General features: G+C 41.1%; 3 protein-coding genes across 3 annotated transcripts; all 3 read right to left on the minus strand.

Annotated features, from left to right (window-relative positions):
- Positions 1-1,416: 1,416 nt before the first annotated feature.
- LOC310992221 (protocadherin alpha-3-like) lies at positions 1,417-8,923 on the minus strand (the record flags this gene model as incomplete). Its single annotated transcript, XM_083980240.1, has 2 exons — positions 1,417-3,756; positions 8,858-8,923. 2 exons carry the CDS (start codon positions 8,921-8,923, stop codon positions 1,417-1,419), a joined length of 2,406 nt encoding a protein of 801 aa, XP_083836366.1.
- A 1,156-nt stretch (positions 8,924-10,079) lies between these two features.
- Positions 10,080-15,741, minus strand: LOC310992222 (protocadherin alpha-3-like; the record flags this gene model as incomplete). Its single annotated transcript, XM_083980241.1, has 2 exons — positions 10,080-11,792; positions 15,043-15,741. 2 exons carry the CDS (start codon positions 15,739-15,741, stop codon positions 10,080-10,082), a joined length of 2,412 nt encoding a protein of 803 aa, XP_083836367.1.
- A 1,102-nt stretch (positions 15,742-16,843) lies between these two features.
- LOC310992223 (protocadherin alpha-8-like) lies at positions 16,844-19,243 on the minus strand (the record flags this gene model as incomplete). Its single annotated transcript, XM_083980242.1, has 1 exon — positions 16,844-19,243. One exon carries the CDS (start codon positions 19,241-19,243, stop codon positions 16,844-16,846), a length of 2,400 nt encoding a protein of 799 aa, XP_083836368.1.
- Between the last annotated feature and the right edge of the window lie 201 nt (positions 19,244-19,444).

Consider the following 19,444-nt stretch of genomic DNA (forward strand, 5'->3'; position numbering starts at 1 on the left):
TCTCTATCCTGCACTCCCTAACGCCCTCCCTCCCTCTCTCTCTCATCCTTTTTCGCTGCTGTTGCTAAGACCGATGAGTGCAAGCTAGTCTGTGGAAACCAGTAGACTCTGAGAGGTGGATCTCTCAGTGTGTTGCTATGGGCAACGCAGTGTTCAACAGAGAATCAGCTACGAAGCTGCATGTAGACCTTCACACATTTGATAAAACATGACCTATTTTTCAGTCAGTCAAAGGGGATCAACAGCTCAAAAGCCTGTGTGCATCTACATGAACTGTATGCACTCGTTTTACATCACTGTCTAGTATCGTTCAAGTCCAAAGCACCGTAAGATGAAAGAATAGTAGCGATATACTGCTTGCTGATTTGGATTGCTGTAATGAATGAAGATCCCTGCCGAGGCAAAGCGTCCCAACCCACCTGACTGGTTGTACATTGTGATTCACTGCACATCAGCCGCGGGCTGCCCCCCCCCCCCTCTGTCGTAGCTTGAGCCCACTGAACCACCTCAACTACATCAGTGGGTTACTCTGGAGGCTGGTCAGTATCGCCCTTTACACACGTGACAACCCTAACAGCCAGACTTGTAGAGCAGAAAAAAAGGAATTATGTATGTAAAATACACACACCATAATTTCTATTCTCTCAGTATTAAACAGAAAATACACATACGTAACAGCAAATTGTCTTCTTTGAATGACTCACTGATTGATATTTAGGTAGTGACATGACCATATAGCTGACATAGAAGAGCAGATACAGTTGCTAAAATGATGCACATGTTAAGAAAAGCTGTACTATTGTGGGAAAAAACGTTTCCCTCTGACCTTTAAGCAAAGAAAAAAAAAAAGGCAGATCCCTTACTGGAATGAACTTTACTTAATCATGTCAAACTGAATAGAAACCCTTCACAGACATTCTGTGACACAACTACACATGATCAGAAATAGGTACATTGTAGTTTAAATTATCAATAGTTAAACCGGTCAGTGCACTGAATATAAAATTCTCAAATGTCATGAGATACAAAGCAGAGCGAGAGATGTGGGAAGGACGGGAGCATTAGTTTTGTGTGGTTAGGATTTATTTCTTTTCATGGAAACCACTACTCATAGCAGTGGCTCCCTATCTTTGTAATCAATCTATCCAGTGTTCCTCAGCAATACAAAACATTAAACATGTTATTCCATGATGAACTGTGTCTTAATTGAAAGAGAGGTTCATCTTGATTTTAAAGTACTACTACAACAACAGCAGTTAGGTACCAAAACTGCACACTAACTGCCTTGAAATCCAACCCATAACAATCAAAACAACAAGACAACAATGTGTATCAGCAATCACAACCTCCTTTTCCCCCTCAATGATGGTTTTAATATTTCTTCTCTATCAAGCTGTAGTGAATAGGTGGTGTGATTTAGTATTTTCTGGCCTTTAAATCATTAACGTCTGCATCTCGTCTGCCACTATAAATGCTATATCCACAAATGCCCTGATATAAAACAGTCTTTCTTACCTCCTCAGATGTTCTCCTCCTGTCAGGAAGCACTAGTGTATTCGCATGGCTGCCAGGGACTATAGTAGATCCTATACTCATTCTGGGTCCAACTAACATGTAGCGCTTGTCTCCAGATCTGTACTGGATGCTGTGACACAGTGTCCCATCATAATTAGTCTCTTGTAGATATTTAGAAGTGTAGTCTGTGGATTTTGAGCATTGCATTGCAATCAGCACGATGATACTGATGAGAAAAAGTGCTGAAACTGAGCCCAAAGTTATCATCAGGTAAAAAGTCACATCATTATCCTCATCTGCTTTTGTTGAACTTTTAACATCAGAAGCTGCAAAAGCCTCTTTGGGCTCCACAAGTTTGACAATCACAGTAGCTGTTGCTGAGAGTGAAACGTTCCCATTGTCTTTGACCAGTATGACCAGTTTATGCTCGGCCTCGTCTGTCTCTGTGAATGAGCGAAGTGTTCTGATCTGTCCTGTGTAGCGGTCCAAAGCAAAGAGACTGTGGTCAGTAACTTCCTGCAGTGAAAACAGTAACCAGCCGTTATATCCTATATCAGCGTCATAGGCTCTGACTTTAGTCACCAAGTGTCCTGCGTTCACATTGCGGGGAATCTCCTCCACACCTTCAGCAGAACCATTAGAGCTGACTGGATACAGGATGACTGGAGCGTTGTCGTTCTGATCCAGAATGAAAACGTTGACTGTGACGTTGCTGCTTAGAGACGGAGTTCCAGAATCGGAGGCAACAACATGGAACTGGAATGTTTTCAGTGTTTCAAAGTCAAAACTTTTTAACCCTATAATGTCTCCATTTTCAGAGTTAATGCTAAGAAATGATGTAAGCGTTTTTTCTTCATGTCCACCTCTTATAATTTGATAAGAAATAATAGCATTCTCGTTTTCATCACAATCAGAGGCCCTTACAGAAAACAATGACACTCCTGGGGTGTTTTTCTCCACAACATAAAAAGTATAGGGGCTGAGGGAAAACTGTGGACTGTTGTCATTTACATCAGAAACATCAACACTTATTGTTTTTTCAGATGATAAAGCTGAACCACCTCCATCTTTTGCAACTACTGTGACATCATAATGAGACTGATGTTCTCTGTCCAGAGACGATTTAGTGACAACAGAATACAAATTATCTTGTAGGGAAGGATTTAAGGTAAAAGGGACATTCCCGCAAATAAAACAAATGACATTCCCATTCAGTCCAGAGTCCAAGTCACTGACACTTATCAGGGCCACAGTGGTTCCAGGTTTAGAGTCCTCTGGAATAGCACTAGAAAAAGATGTTACATCGATCTCAGGAATATTGTCATTCAGGTCCACTACATTTATAATCACACTTTTGTCTGTTTTTAAAGGAACAGGTCCCTTATCAGATGCTTTTATGTCGATTTCATATCGTTCCTCCTCCTCAAAGTCTATCAGTCCTTTAACAGTTATTTCACCTGTTGTTCCGTCTAAATCAAAAAGTTTACGCAGTTTTCCATTAACATTACTTCCAAATGAGTAAAAGACCTCGCCGTTCAAACCGTCATCTACATCAGTGGCGTTCACTTGAATGACTGTTGTACCAACTGGCGAATTTTCGGGAAGCAGCACAGAATATGAATCTTTTGTGAATATAGGCAGATTGTCGTTAACATCCAAAACCTCAACTAACAGCTCCGTAGTCCCTGTCAGGGGAGGTTTCCCTCCGTCAATTGCAGATAGTAAAAGCCTATGGTGTCTTTCAGTTTCTTTGTCCAGTGATTTTTGAAGGTACAGAATAGGAATTTTGCCATCCTTTCCTCTGTCTTTTACCTCCAAACGAAAATGTTCATTCGGACTTAGTTTATATTGTTGGACAGAATACATTCCGCTGTCTGGATCACGCGCAGCTTGGAGCTGAAAGCGTTCACCGGGCTGCGCTGACTCAAATATCTCCAGACGCTCCTCGTTTTCAGGAAAGGTGGGACAGTGGTCATTTACATCTTGAATCTCCACCGACACGTAATGTATTTCTAAAGGGTTCTCTAGCACAGCTTTCAAATTGATCAAACACGTACTACTCCGCTCACACACCTCCTCCCTGTCTATTTTCTTATTGACGTACATGATGCCATCGTCCTGATTCACCTGAAACATTGGCTCGTTCGAACCAGATACAATCCGGAATCCCCTTGTCCTTAAACTCCCAACATCCAGGCCCAAGTCTTTTGCTATATTTCCAACGTGAGTGCCTTCGTTCAGCTCTTCAGTAACGGAATATCTTGTCAGTGCGGTGCTAACGTCCCACAACATAAACGTTGCTGTCACCAGAGCGACCAGAACCGTCCGCCATCCCCCTCTCTCTGCCATATTTAAAGGGCAAAAAGGATATAAATCCCCCCAAAATAAACAAATTTAAAAAATCACAATAAAACTAAATTATAAAACAGAGGTTAGCCATCAGAGTCCACACAAAGCAATATTCAAATCTGCGCAGTTTACAGATGTATATCCGATTTCCACTGAGATTATTCGATGCTGCTTTTACCAAATTATTCCCGAACTACCGACACATAAGGGCAGGGCTTCTTTTTCTGAGTATAATGTAGTGAGGGGCAGCTCTGCCTGCGCAGTGACGTCGTGTGATCAGATGACGCCCAGCAGAAAACGCCAATCTACTCTAAAATAAAAATCTCCACAATAACGAATTTATTTAATCTTAAACGTGTTGAAGACATTGAGAAGCACCGTGAATTATTCCAACACTTCAGATTTTTCCAGCAATAACTCATGAATCACTTGATTAATTATTCTCAATTGACTTCCTCTATTTCACAATTGAAAAAGTAGTACCCTCTGGCACACACAAACTATTTCAGAAGGGGAAAAAATAATAATTTTGAGAAAGTCCTTTTTTAAGGAAACAAATTTATTTTGTAATAGCCATGCCTGCTTTGCAGCCAAACTTTTATGTTGTGTTATAGTCATTTCAGTGTTGAATGAAAAGCTTTCAATTTCAATTTATGTAATAACCCTTAAGTAACCCTCTGCTATGTTTTTTGTCACCACATTTCAGAGGAAACAACATGCTTGGCCATGTGTATATAATCAAACATGGATACAGAGTGTTGCTATGCCCCATCTTTCTCAGACTACACCTCCGTTATGCTGGTTTCTCCATCACGAAGGACTCCATGGACTGTTTGTCCCCCTCCCTCAGATAGAAGGCAGAAGCCAGGACATCACGACTGAAATCTAGTTTCTTTTGAGAAGCCGTGAGATTTGATGAAATCACTGCCTCATTAACTGAACCAGCCTCCCTCTCTACTGTTGCTGCCATGGATTTTATGTTGTCTTTTATTCACTTACTTTTTTGTTACTGTCACTTTATTGCAGTACTGGGACCCGAGTAACACATTTTGTTGCTGCTACATGTTACATGCTACCAAGGGAGTAGGTTTGATTTTGACATTGGTGGGGACACAAAAGTGCTCCGAGGCATCGCTCCTAAAAGTTGATGTTTTTTGCATTTGCAATCATAATTTCATGTTATGTAGGGGTAACTAATGAGCAACTAATGAAAGACAAGAAGGCAACTTAGAAGAGTTCTCAGTTGCTCTGGCTGAAGTCAACGGTGCATCATTATGACTAACAACCTCACCTGTGAATTTCCAGCCTCTCCTCCATCTCCTCCTTCTCTACCTCATCCAGCTTCTCCTTCTCTACCTCTTCCTGCCTCTCCTCATTCATCTGTTCTAGCCTCTCCTCCTCTACCTTCTCTGGTCTCTCCGTCCTTCTCCATCTCCTCCAGCCTCTGTACTGTCTGTCACCTGACAAAAATATGTTGATGCATGACATATCAACAGATACATTAGGGATACAATGATCATAGAGCTTGATGGTACATTTATTGCCAGAGGAAAAAAGGCTTTTACTTTCACACACTTACTGTATGTGTAATTTAATCCCCCGAAAATATGGATGTATAAAATTACATGAGCATCTGGAATCTGAAGGCCTATTTTCCCGATCAATGTTCTTTATTTTTGTTTTTTTAAACAGTTGTTCTCTTTCACACAAAGGATACATGGAAATAATAAGCTAGTAAAAAGTAAAAAAAAAAAAAAAAAAAACTTTAAAAAAGTGTATCTGTTTGCCATTAAATATTGGCTTTTATTCATTATTGTTGAGGCTCTATAGTTAGATACCCTTACACTTTGAAGTGTCTTATGTCCAGTTTCCTTTTCTTTGACATCCTTATTACCAAGCACAGACCCACAGGCAGAGCGCGCACACACGCACGCATGCAAACAGACAGATACAAATGTTAATGTAAATGCACCACTGATGTTAAAATCCATCTAGCTAACGTGACCCAGGCAGAACAAATGCCGAACATGTTGACAACTTACATTCGCGGTTGCAGATTCAAGCACCGTGACCTCCTGTCCCGTCCGACCAACAAGCAAGTAACTTTTACAAGCAGACGGAGAGACAGCGGGGACAGCCAATCACATGTACGTTACCGAGAAACGGCAGAGCCAATCAGAGATCGATATTCAGGTTAGAGTAGGGACGTCTAGCAGAGACCGACTGTTAACCCTTTGTGTGCCATAATCATTTGACTAAACACTACGGACAGCGGACACAGCGGCTGTCCCTAGCGTCCCTAGCGTCCCTACCCAATTATACGCCCTTGCATGCTACACGTTAAAGCATGTTTAGAACGACAATAAATGAACCTTGCACTAAAACTTGTAATGAAATCAACTTTCTTTACAGTGTATGTTACAACAAACTCATGGTGAATTGCAAGGTTTCACTCCTTGTTTCTGAGACTAAACGACAGAGATAACACCAACTCCATTTAGTTGCAGAAACGTGTAACTAGTTTGTAATAGGTATCGAATACTCTAGCTTAAAAATGTTTCAGCCATCCCCACTATGATAATTATCATTACAACTTATGGAAAGTTTTGTGTGATTTGTGTGTTTTGTTTTATGAGATGTACAAAGTGAAAAAATACAACATTCAAAAATAAAAATATAGGCATGAACACTTGTTCATACTGGCAAAAAAGTGACACAAAAACAGTCACAGCATATGTGTGGACAATCTTCCTACCTCCTCAGATGTTCTCCTCCTGTCAGGAAGCACTAGTGTATTGGCATGGCTGCCAGGGACTATAGTAGATCCTATACTCATTCTGGGTCCAACTAACATGTAGCGCTTGTCTCCAGATCTGTACTGGATGCTGTGACACAGTGTCCCATCATAATTAGTCTCTTGTAGATATTTAGAAGTATAGTCAGTAGTCTTTGAGCACTGCATTGCAATCAGCACGATGATACTGATGAGAAAAAGTGCTGAAACTGAGCCCAAAGTTATCATCAGGTAAAAAGTCACATTATTATCCTCATCTGCTTTTGCTGAACTTTTAACATCAGAAGCTGCAAAAGCCTCTTTGGGCTCCACAAGTTTGACAATCACAGTAGCTGTTGCTGAGAGTGAAACGTTCCCATTGTCTTTGACCAGTATGACCAGTTTATGCTCGGCCTCGTCTGTCTCTGTGAATGAGCGAAGTGTTCTGATCTGTCCTGTGTAGCGGTCCAAAGCAAAGAGACTGTGGTCAGTAACTTCCTGCAGTGAAAACAGTAACCAGCCGTTATATCCTATATCAGCGTCATAGGCTCTGACTTTAGTCACCAAGTGTCCTGCGTTCACATTGCGGGGAATCTCCTCCACACCTTCAGCAGAACCGTTGGAGCTGACTGGATACAGGATGACTGGAGCGTTGTCGTTCTGATCCAGAATGAACACGTTCACTGTGACGTTGCTGCTTAGAGACGGTGTTCCAGAATCTGACGCAACAACGTGGAACTGGAATGTTTTCACAGTTTCAAAGTCAAAACTTTTTAGCGCCATGACATCCCCATTTTCAGAGTTGATATTTAAAAACAGAGCGATACTATCTCCGCTGCTGTCCCTTGGAATGTGATAAGAAATATGCGCATTTTCACTGTCATCAAGATCAGATGCCCTGACTGAAAAAACCGGCGCTGTTAAGTCATTATTTTCAGTTATATAGAATGTGTAAGGGCTCATTGAAAACAGTGGCCTATTATCGTTCACATCGGATACAACGACAGTTATTGTCTTTTCAGATGAGAGAGGTGGCTCGCCTGTATCCTTTGCAACAATCGAAAGTTCATAGAAAGACTTCTCTTCTCTGTCCAATGAAGATTTGGTTACTATGGCATACATGTTATCCTGCAAGGAGGGAGAAATAGCGAAAGGAACGTCCTCACGTATAAAGCAAGAAACTTTTCCGTTGAGGCCTGAGTCCAAATCATTAACGCTGATCAAAGCTACGGTTGTCCCAATTCTAGAATTCTCGGGAACTAACTTGGAAAACGATGTAACTTCAATTACTGGAGGATTATCATTAAGATCGATTACCTTTATTATCACAGTTTTATCAGTGGACAAAGGTACAGAACCCTTATCTGAAGCTTGTACATCAATTTCATAGTTATTCTTATCTTCAAAATCAATTTCACCTGTCACTACAATTTCTCCAGTCTCTGGGTTTATCTTAAAAAGGTTTTGGACATTTACATCCACTTCTTTACCAAATGAGTAAACAATTTCGCTGTTGGTGCTCTCATCCGAATCTGTGGCATTAACCTGGATAATCAATGTACCAGCTGCGGCGTTTTCATTTAGAACAGCAGAATATACATCTTGTGTAAAAACTGGTGAATTGTCATTAACATCTAGTACCTCAATCAGTATTTCTATTGTTCCAGACCTCGCTGGCCTCCCACCATCAATAGCTGAAAGCAGAAGCTTGTGTTCTCTCGTAGCCTCTCTGTCTAATTGCTTCTGCAAAACCAGAAAGGGCATCTTGCGGTCGCCGCCCCTTTCCTTAATTTCTAAACGGAAGTGATCATTTTGACTCAGCTTGTATTGTTGAACAGAAAACTGACCACCATCTGGGTCGCGTGCAGGCTGGAGCTGGAACCTTGCTCCCGGTGCAGTAGATTCAAATATTTCCAATCGTTTCTCCTTCTCTGGAAAAACGGGGGAGTGGTCGTTTACGTCCAGCACCTCTATGGCCACATAATGGATTTCCAGTGGGTTTTCCAGCACTGTTTTAAGGTTGATTATACACGCGTTGGTTCTTTCACAGATCTCTTCCCTATCCACATTTCTCCCGACGTACAGGATACCGTCGTCTTTATTCAAATGAAAAAGGGGTTCCGTTGAACTGCCAACAATACGATACCCTCTTTCTTTCAGTGTATCCTTGTCAATTCCCAAGTCTTTCGCTATGTTACCAACAACACTTCCTTCTTTCACCTCTTCGGAGATTGAATACTTAATCTGAGCTGAGGTCTCGCTCCAAAACGTTATCAAAACCACCATGTAGGCGACGCATCTCCAACGCGCAATCCACGCCTGACGTCCACGTTGTTCCATTATGTCCCGAAAAAAAGTCAAAATCTATAAAAGATTAGTCAAGAAATAATAAACAGCCTTAATTCCTTGAAAATTGCGCTCCATCGTCAATTCATCGCAGGGAATCATACAGAGCTACTTTCATGTTCAAACCCTCTTCACGTAATGGCAAAAAGGTTGGACCTTATGGTGATGACGAAAAGATCTAGGCATTATTTGTTTTTATACCGACACCATGCGACCCACAACGTCATTGCAGCACTGTTGATGTGACATTGTTAAGTCAAATGTTCATACATCAGCAAAAATACAAGAAAAATACAGTCCGTTTAATATAATGATAAAGAAATATATTTCGTTTTTATGAAGCAAAAGACTGGCGTGAAAACTACTAACAATTTCAAAGAATTGTTATCTGGGGGGAAAAAAAAATCAACGCATCTATGATGTAATTATTTCTGGAAGAGAAAGGGCTGCGTTAAATAGAAAAGGCTTCAGCACCACGGACAGCGACGCATCCTTGTCTTTCCTGAGAACTATTACAACAGACTACATTGCTTACACTGTGACATTATTCCTGCAATGGGAAGCTGCACAATGCCTTAAGAACAAGTATACAAAATGTAACCAAAATGATGTCAGCAAGACAATTAAAATGATATAGCCTCCATTCATGTTCGTAAATTTAACCAACTGCATTTTACATATTAGAGGCATTCAGCTTATGGGAGTAACCAACATGTAATCGACATACTGTTCTGCGGGAGCTGCAACAGTTTGTTCAGACGCATGCTCAAGAGCAGAGACTATTCCTCCGAAACAAATTATGTTCATGTAAGTATTCATCCCATATGACATTATGTGATGGCAACCTTGAAGTTTACTTGAACTGCACAAAAATCCTACACGAGTATATAAAAAATCAATAGTGTTGTGTAGCACTTAGCTATCCAAAGGCTCATCTCCTAGGACACCACAGCCTAAACTGCATTCCAGTGTCTACTTAAATCAACTAACAATCTGGTCTGTGAGAGAACAAACAGTAGAACCACTTGGTAACATGAGACTGTACAACTGTACGAATATACGCAGTGTAATTCAATGTGTTTTTGGCACACTTCACTCATATCAAGCATTCAACAGAACAGTCTTGATTCTGAACACTCAATCTTACCTCCTCAGATGTTCTCCTCCTGTCAGGAAGCACTAGTGTATTTGCATGGCTGCCAGGGACTATAGTAGATCCTATACTCATTCTGGGTCCAACTAACATGTAGCGCTTGTCTCCAGATCTGTACTGGATGCTGTGACACAGTGTCCCATCATAATTAGTCTCTTGGAGATATTTAGAAGTGTAGTCTGTTGACTTTGAGCACTGCATTGCAATCAGCACGATGATACTGATGAGAAAAAGTGCTGAAACTGAGCCCAAAGTTATCATCAGATAAAAAGTCACATTATTATCCTCATCTGCTTTTGCTGAACTTTTAACATCAGAAGCTGCAAAAGCCTCTTTGGGCTCCACAAGTTTGACAATCACAGTAGCTGTTGCCGAGAGTGAAACGTTCCCGTTGTCTTTGACCAGTATGACCAGTTTATGCTCGGCCTCGTCTGTCTCTGTGAATGACCGAAGTGTTCTGATCTGTCCTGTGTAGCGGTCCAAAGCAAAGAGACTGTGGTCAGTAACTTCCTGCAGTGAAAACAGTAACCAGCCGTTATATCCTATATCAGCGTCATAGGCTCTGACTTTAGTCACCAAGTGTCCTGCGTTCACATTGCGGGGAATCTCCTCCACACCTTCAGCAGAACCGTTAGAGCTGACTGGATACAGGATGACTGGAGCGTTGTCGTTCTGATCCAGAATGAACACGTTGACTGTGACGTTGCTGCTTAGTGACGGAGTTCCAGAATCTGACGCAACAACGTGGAACTGGAATGTTTTCAGTGTTTCAAAATCAAAACCTTTTAGCGCCATAATTTCTCCAGTTTCAGAGTTAATGCTTAGAAATGATGTCAGTTTATTATCTTTGCTTCCATCTCTGAGGATATGATAGGAAATATGTGCATTCTCATTCTCATCATGATCAAACGCTTTCACTGAAAACACGGATGCACCTGGTTCATTAGCTTCAGTCACATAGAAAGTATAGGGGCTCTGTGAAAACTCTGGACTGTTGTCATTCACATCTGACACTACAACACTTATTGTCTTTTCAGATGATAGTGGAGGTTGACCTGCATCTTTTGTAGTTATTGTCAGGTCATATTGTGACTGTTTCTCTCTGTCCAGAGGGGATTTGGTTATTAATGAAAACATTTTGTCCTGTAAGGATGGTGATAAAACAAATGGAACATCTTCACCTATGGAGCATATAACTTTCCCGTTAAGACCAGAGTCCAAGTCATTGACACTGATAAGGGCAACTGTAGTTCCAGGTCTAGAGTCTTCAGAGATGGAACTAGAGAATGAGGTGACCTCGATCTCAGGTGCATTGTCATTCAGGTCGACTATCTTGATAATGACGCTTTTTTGTGTTGATAGAGGAGCGAAACCTTTATCTGATGCTTGTATTTCAATTTCATATTTGTCCTTTTCCTCATAGTCTATGGGGCCTTTCACATTTATTTCACCTGTTGATGAATTTATGTCAAAAAGTTTTAATAATCTATGACTAACGCTATTGCTAAATGAGTAAACAACATCTCTATTTGGTCCTTCATCTAAATCAGTTGCATTCACTTCTATGATTGTTGTCCCTACTGGGGAATTTTCATTGAGCATCACCGAATAAACATCTTTAGTGAAAACTGGAGCGTTATCATTTATGTCCAGAACATTTACCTGAATATTCATGTTACCAGATTTTGGAGGTTTACCCCCATCCATCGCGGTGAGCACCAATGAGTGGCTTGCCGCTGCCTCCCTATCCAAAGATTTTTGCACAATTAAAATAGGTATTTTACCATCTTCTCCTTTATCTTTAACTTCCAAACGGAAGTGATCGTTTGGGCTGAGCTTATACTGTTGAACAGAAAATGGACCCCCGTCTGGATCCCGAGCTGCTTTTAGAGGAATACGCACCCCAGGTAATACATTTTCTGAAATCTCTAATGTTGTTTCTTTCTCCGGGAAATTAGGAGAATGGTCATTTATATCCAGCACTTCCACTCCTACATAATGCACCTCCAGTGGGTTTTCTAAAACCGTTTTAAGATTTATTAAACATGTGCTGCTCCGCTCGCACACTTCCTCTCTGTCAATCTTCCTACTCACATATAGGACGCCGTCGTTTTCATTTACATGAAAGAGAGGATCCACGTTACTGGAAACAATCCGATACTTTCTGTCTTTCAGCGTGCTTTTATCTAATCCCAGATCTTTTGCTACATTTCCAACCGCAGTTCCCTCATTAACTTCCTCGGGGATTGAATATCGTAATTGTGCCGAAGCCAGACTCCACAGAAGCGCAACAACCACGCAGCTGATCCACCGTCCTCTCGCCTCGAATCGTCTTTGTCCCATGATTCAAAACAAAACTCCCTGACGGTTCCTTGCGGCAACAACAATCTCATTGAAAAAAAAAAAAATCCAATACACACCCGGGTTTGTTAATTATGACTGTTCAACAATACTGAGAACATAGCGCAGTATTCATAAATGCAGCCGAAACCCGAGAAGCAAATCTGTGAATGTTGGACTGATCGCAGTAGAAAGAGGTGGGACTAAAATACAGTGACGACAAGACAAGACGTTATTTTCCCAACACACTGACACCATGCGACACAAGTATTTACTGCAAAGAAACCTAATTTACTCAAGCATTTTCTGGTGGTTTGGTAGAATTTCATATGCATTTAAAAGACTCAAGTCAAAGACAAACATTACATTAGAAGGGTATAACAATGTTTTGCTGAACTGAAAAGGCGAAAATAGCTATAACGCATGGATATTGATAAACAGAAATAGAGTTAAAAAGCCGCGGTGTAATGTGTGTCGCTTTTCCTATAGTTTACTATAGATGTCAGCACCATGGACAGCGACGAACAACACCTATCACTCGGACCTAACACATGGAAACGTTCATATTAAAGTGCAGAAATTAGAAAGCTCAAGTCATTTTTTATTAACCTAACACTGATATGTTATAGGAGTGTAGTGAAAAAGGCGGGGAGATTAAGGAATAGTTTCTCAGCATATGTGACATCCCCAACCTATTTTAACAGCTTTTCTTATATCTATGACTTAAGGTACAAAACTGCAACCGGTAGCCACAATTTGTTATGAAGTGTCATACGACTAATTGTGATTCCAAGAAAACAAGACTCATACAATGAGGAGCCAATATACAGTGGATAACTGACAGAACAAATTAATGAGCGAAAAGCACTGCTATTAGTAAAATCTGCTTTTCACTTTACAGTCTTACCTCCTCAGATGTTCTCCTTCTGTCAGGAAGCACTAGTGTATTCGCATGGCTGCCAGGGACTATAGTAGATCCTATACTCATTCTGGGTCCAACTAACATGTAGCGCTTGTCTCCAGATCTGTACTGGATGCTGTGACACAGTGTCCCATCATAATTAGTCTCTTGTAGATATTTAGATGTATAGTCAGTAGTCTTTGAGCACTGCATTGCAATCAGCACGATGATACTGATGAGAAAAAGTGCTGAAACTGAGCCCAAAGTTATCATCAGGTAAAAAGTCACATTATTATCCTCATCTGCTTTTGCTGAACTTTTAACATCAGAAGCTGCAAAAGCCTCTTTGGGCTCCACAAGTTTGACAATCACAGTAGCTGTTGCTGAGAGTGAAACGTTCCCATTGTCTTTGACCAGTATGACCAGTTTATGCTCGGCCTCGTCTGTCTCTGTGAATGAGCGAAGTGTTCTGATCTGTCCTGTGTAGCGGTCCAAAGCAAAGAGACTGTGGTCAGTAACTTCCTGCAGTGAAAACAGTAACCAGCCGTTATATCCTATATCAGCGTCATAGGCTCTGACTTTAGTCACCAAGTGTCCTGCGTTCACATTGCGGGGAATCTCCTCCACACCTTCAGCAGAACCGTTGGAGCTGACTGGATACAGGATGACTGGAGCGTTGTCGTTCTGATCCAGAATGAACACGTTCACTGTGACGTTGCTGCTTAGAGACGGTGTTCCAGAATCTGACGCAACAACGTGGAACTGGAATGTTTTCACAGTTTCAAAGTCAAAACTTTTTAGCGCCATGACATCCCCATTTTCAGAGTTGATATTTAAAAACAGAGCGATACTATCTCCGCTGCTGTCCCTTGGAATGTGATAAGAAATATGCGCATTTTCACTGTCATCAAGATCAGATGCCCTGACTGAAAAAACCGGCGCTGTTAAGTCATTATTTTCAGTTATATAGAATGTGTAAGGGCTCATTGAAAACAGTGGCCTATTATCGTTCACATCGGATACAACGACAGTTATTGTCTTTTCAGATGAGAGAGGTGGCTCGCCTGTATCCTTTGCAACAATCGAAAGTTCATAGAAAGACTTCTCTTCTCTGTCCAATGAAGATTTGGTTACTATGGCATACATGTTATCCTGCAAGGAGGGAGAAATAGCGAAAGGAACGTCCTCACGTATAAAGCAAGAAACTTTTCCGTTGAGGCCTGAGTCCAAATCATTAACGCTGATCAAAGCTACGGTTGTCCCAATTCTAGAATTCTCGGGAACTAACTTGGAAAACGATGTAACTTCAATTACTGGAGGATTATCATTAAGATCGATTACCTTTATTATCACAGTTTTATCAGTGGACAAAGGTACAGAACCCTTATCTGAAGCTTGTACATCAATTTCATAGTTATTCTTATCTTCAAAATCAATTTCACCTGTCACTACAATTTCTCCAGTCTCTGGGTTTATCTTAAAAAGGTTTTGGACATTTACATCCACTTCTTTACCAAATGAGTAAACAATTTCGCTGTTGGTGCTCTCATCCGAATCTGTGGCATTAACCTGGATAATCAATGTACCAGCTGCGGCGTTTTCATTTAGAACAGCAGAATATACATCTTGTGTAAAAACTGGTGAATTGTCATTAACATCTAGTACCTCAATCAGTATTTCTATTGTTCCAGACCTCGCTGGCCTCCCACCATCAATAGCTGAAAGCAGAAGCTTGTGTTCTCTCGTAGCCTCTCTGTCTAATTGCTTCTGCAAAACCAGAAAGGGCATCTTGCGGTCGCCGCCCCTTTCCTTAATTTCTAAACGGAAGTGATCATTTTGACTCAGCTTGTATTGTTGAACAGAAAACTGACCACCATCTGGGTCGCGTGCAGGCTGGAGCTGGAACCTTGCTCCCGGTGCAGTAGATTCAAATATTTCCAATCGTTTCTCCTTCTCTGGAAAAACGGGGGAGTGGTCGTTTACGTCCAGCACCTCTATGGCCACATAATGGATTTCCAGTGGGTTTTCCAGCACTGTTTTAAGGTTGATTATACACGCGTTGGTTCTTTCACAGATCTCTTCCCTATCCACATTTCTCCCGACGTACAGGATACCGTCGTCTTTATTCAAATGAAAAAGGGGTTCCGTTGAACTGCCAACAATACGATACCCTCTTTCTTTCAGTGTATCCTTGTCAATTCCCAAGTCTTTCGCTATGTTACCAACAACACTTCCTTCTTTCACCTCTTCGGAGATTGAATACTTAATCTGAGCTGAGGTCTCGCTCCAAAACGTTATCAAAACCACCATGTAGGCGACGCATCTCCAACGCGCAATCCACGCCTGACGTCCACGTTGTTCCATTATGTCCCGAAAAAAAGTCAAAATCTATAAAAGATTAGTCAAGAAATAATAAACAGCCTTAATTCCTTGAAAATTGCGCTCCATCGTCAATTCATCGCAGGGAATCATACAGAGCTACTTTCATGTTCAAACCCTCTTCACGTAATGGCAAAAAGGTTGGACCTTATGGTGATGACGAAAAGATCTAGGCATTATTTGTTTTTATACCGACACCATGCGACCCACAACGTCATTGCAGCACTGTTGATGTGACATTGTTAAGTCAAATGTTCATACATCAGCAAAAATACAAGAAAAATACAGTCCGTTTAATATAATGATAAAGAAATATATTTCGTTTTTATGAAGCAAAAGACTGGCGTGAAAACTACTAACAATTTCAAAGAATTGTTATCTGGGGGGAAAAAAAAATCAACGCATCTATGATGTAATTATTTCTGGAAGAGAAAGGGCTGCGTTAAATAGAAAAGGCTTCAGCACCACGGACAGCGACGCATCCTTGTCTTTCCTGAGAACTATTACAACAGACTACATTGCTTACACTGTGACATTATTCCTGCAATGGGAAGCTGCACAATGCCTTAAGAACAAGTATACAAAATGTAACCAAAATGATGTCAGCAAGACAATTAAAATGATATAGCCTCCATTCATGTTCGTAAATTTAACCAACTGCATTTTACATATTAGAGGCATTCAGCTTATGGGAGTAACCAACATGTAATCGACATACTGTTCTGCGGGAGCTGCAACAGTTTGTTCAGACGCATGCTCAAGAGCAGAGACTATTCCTCCGAAACAAATTATGTTCATGTAAGTATTCATCCCATATGACATTATGTGATGGCAACCTTGAAGTTTACTTGAACTGCACAAAAATCCTACACGAGTATATAAAAAATCAATAGTGTTGTGTAGCACTTAGCTATCCAAAGGCTCATCTCCTAGGACACCACAGCCTAAACTGCATTCCAGTGTCTACTTAAATCAACTAACAATCTGGTCTGTGAGAGAACAAACAGTAGAACCACTTGGTAACATGAGACTGTACAACTGTACGAATATACGCAGTGTAATTCAATGTGTTTTTGGCACACTTCACTCATATCAAGCATTCAACAGAACAGTCTTGATTCTGAACACTCAATCTTACCTCCTCAGATGTTCTCCTCCTGTCAGGAAGCACTAGTGTATTTGCATGGCTGCCAGGGACTATAGTAGATCCTATACTCATTCTGGGTCCAACTAACATGTAGCGCTTGTCTCCAGATCTGTACTGGATGCTGTGACACAGTGTCCCATCATAATTAGTCTCTTGGAGATATTTAGAAGTGTAGTCTGTTGACTTTGAGCACTGCATTGCAATCAGCACGATGATACTGATGAGAAAAAGTGCTGAAACTGAGCCCAAAGTTATCATCAGATAAAAAGTCACATTATTATCCTCATCTGCTTTTGCTGAACTTTTAACATCAGAAGCTGCAAAAGCCTCTTTGGGCTCCACAAGTTTGACAATCACAGTAGCTGTTGCCGAGAGTGAAACGTTCCCGTTGTCTTTGACCAGTATGACCAGTTTATGCTCGGCCTCGTCTGTCTCTGTGAATGACCGAAGTGTTCTGATCTGTCCTGTGTAGCGGTCCAAAGCAAAGAGACTGTGGTCAGTAACTTCCTGCAGTGAAAACAGTAACCAGCCGTTATATCCTATATCAGCGTCATAGGCTCTGACTTTAGTCACCAAGTGTCCTGCGTTCACATTGCGGGGAATCTCCTCCACACCTTCAGCAGAACCGTTAGAGCTGACTGGATACAGGATGACTGGAGCGTTGTCGTTCTGATCCAGAATGAACACGTTGACTGTGACGTTGCTGCTTAGTGACGGAGTTCCAGAATCTGACGCAACAACGTGGAACTGGAATGTTTTCAGTGTTTCAAAATCAAAACCTTTTAGCGCCATAATTTCTCCAGTTTCAGAGTTAATGCTTAGAAATGATGTCAGTTTATTATCTTTGCTTCCATCTCTGAGGATATGATAGGAAATATGTGCATTCTCATTCTCATCATGATCAAACGCTTTCACTGAAAACACGGATGCACCTGGTTCATTAGCTTCAGTCACATAGAAAGTATAGGGGCTCTGTGAAAACTCTGGACTGTTGTCATTCACATCTGACACTACAACACTTATTGTCTTTTCAGATGATAGTGGAGGTTGACCTGCATCTTTTGTAGTTATTGTCAGGTCATATTGTGACTGTTTCTCTCTGTCCAGAGGGGATTTGGTTATTAATGAAAACATTTTGTCCTGTAAGGATGGTGATAAAACAAATGGAACATCTTCACCTATGGAGCATATAACTTTCCCGTTAAGACCAGAGTCCAAGTCATTGACACTGATAAGGGCAACTGTAGTTCCAGGTCTAGAGTCTTCAGAGATGGAACTAGAGAATGAGGTGACCTCGATCTCAGGTGCATTGTCATTCAGGTCGACTATCTTGATAATGACGCTTTTTTGTGTTGATAGAGGAGCGAAACCTTTATCTGATGCTTGTATTTCAATTTCATATTTGTCCTTTTCCTCATAGTCTATGGGGCCTTTCACATTTATTTCACCTGTTGATGAATTTATGTCAAAAAGTTTTAATAATCTATGACTAACGCTATTGCTAAATGAGTAAACAACATCTCTATTTGGTCCTTCATCTAAATCAGTTGCATTCACTTCTATGATTGTTGTCCCTACTGGGGAATTTTCATTGAGCATCACCGAATAAACATCTTTAGTGAAAACTGGAGCGTTATCATTTATGTCCAGAACATTTACCTGAATATTCATGTTACCAGATTTTGGAGGTTTACCCCCATCCATCGCGGTGAGCACCAATGAGTGGCTTGCCGCTGCCTCCCTATCCAAAGATTTTTGCACAATTAAAATAGGTATTTTACCATCTTCTCCTTTATCTTTAACTTCCAAACGGAAGTGATCGTTTGGGCTGAGCTTATACTGTTGAACAGAAAATGGACCCCCGTCTGGATCCCGAGCTGCTTTTAGAGGAATACGCACCCCAGGTAATACATTTTCTGAAATCTCTAATGTTGTTTCTTTCTCCGGGAAATTAGGAGAATGGTCATTTATATCCAGCACTTCCACTCCTACATAATGCACCTCCAGTGGGTTTTCTAAAACCGTTTTAAGATTTATTAAACATGTGCTGCTCCGCTCGCACACTTCCTCTCTGTCAATCTTCCTACTCACATATAGGACGCCGTCGTTTTCATTTACATGAAAGAGAGGATCCACGTTACTGGAAACAATCCGATACTTTCTGTCTTTCAGCGTGCTTTTATCTAATCCCAGATCTTTTGCTACATTTCCAACCGCAGTTCCCTCATTAACTTCCTCGGGGATTGAATATCGTAATTGTGCCGAAGCCAGACTCCACAGAAGCGCAACAACCACGCAGCTGATCCACCGTCCTCTCGCCTCGAATCGTCTTTGTCCCATGATTCAAAACAAAACTCCCTGACGGTTCCTTGCGGCAACAACAATCTCATTGAAAAAAAAAAAAATCCAATACACACCCGGGTTTGTTAATTATGACTGTTCAACAATACTGAGAACATAGCGCAGTATTCATAAATGCAGCCGAAACCCGAGAAGCAAATCTGTGAATGTTGGACTGATCGCAGTAGAAAGAGGTGGGAC

This window comes from Trachurus trachurus (genome assembly GCF_905171665.1).
Source record: "Trachurus trachurus genome assembly, chromosome: 10".
In the NCBI taxonomy this organism is placed as follows: Eukaryota; Metazoa; Chordata; class Actinopteri; order Carangiformes; family Carangidae; genus Trachurus; species Trachurus trachurus.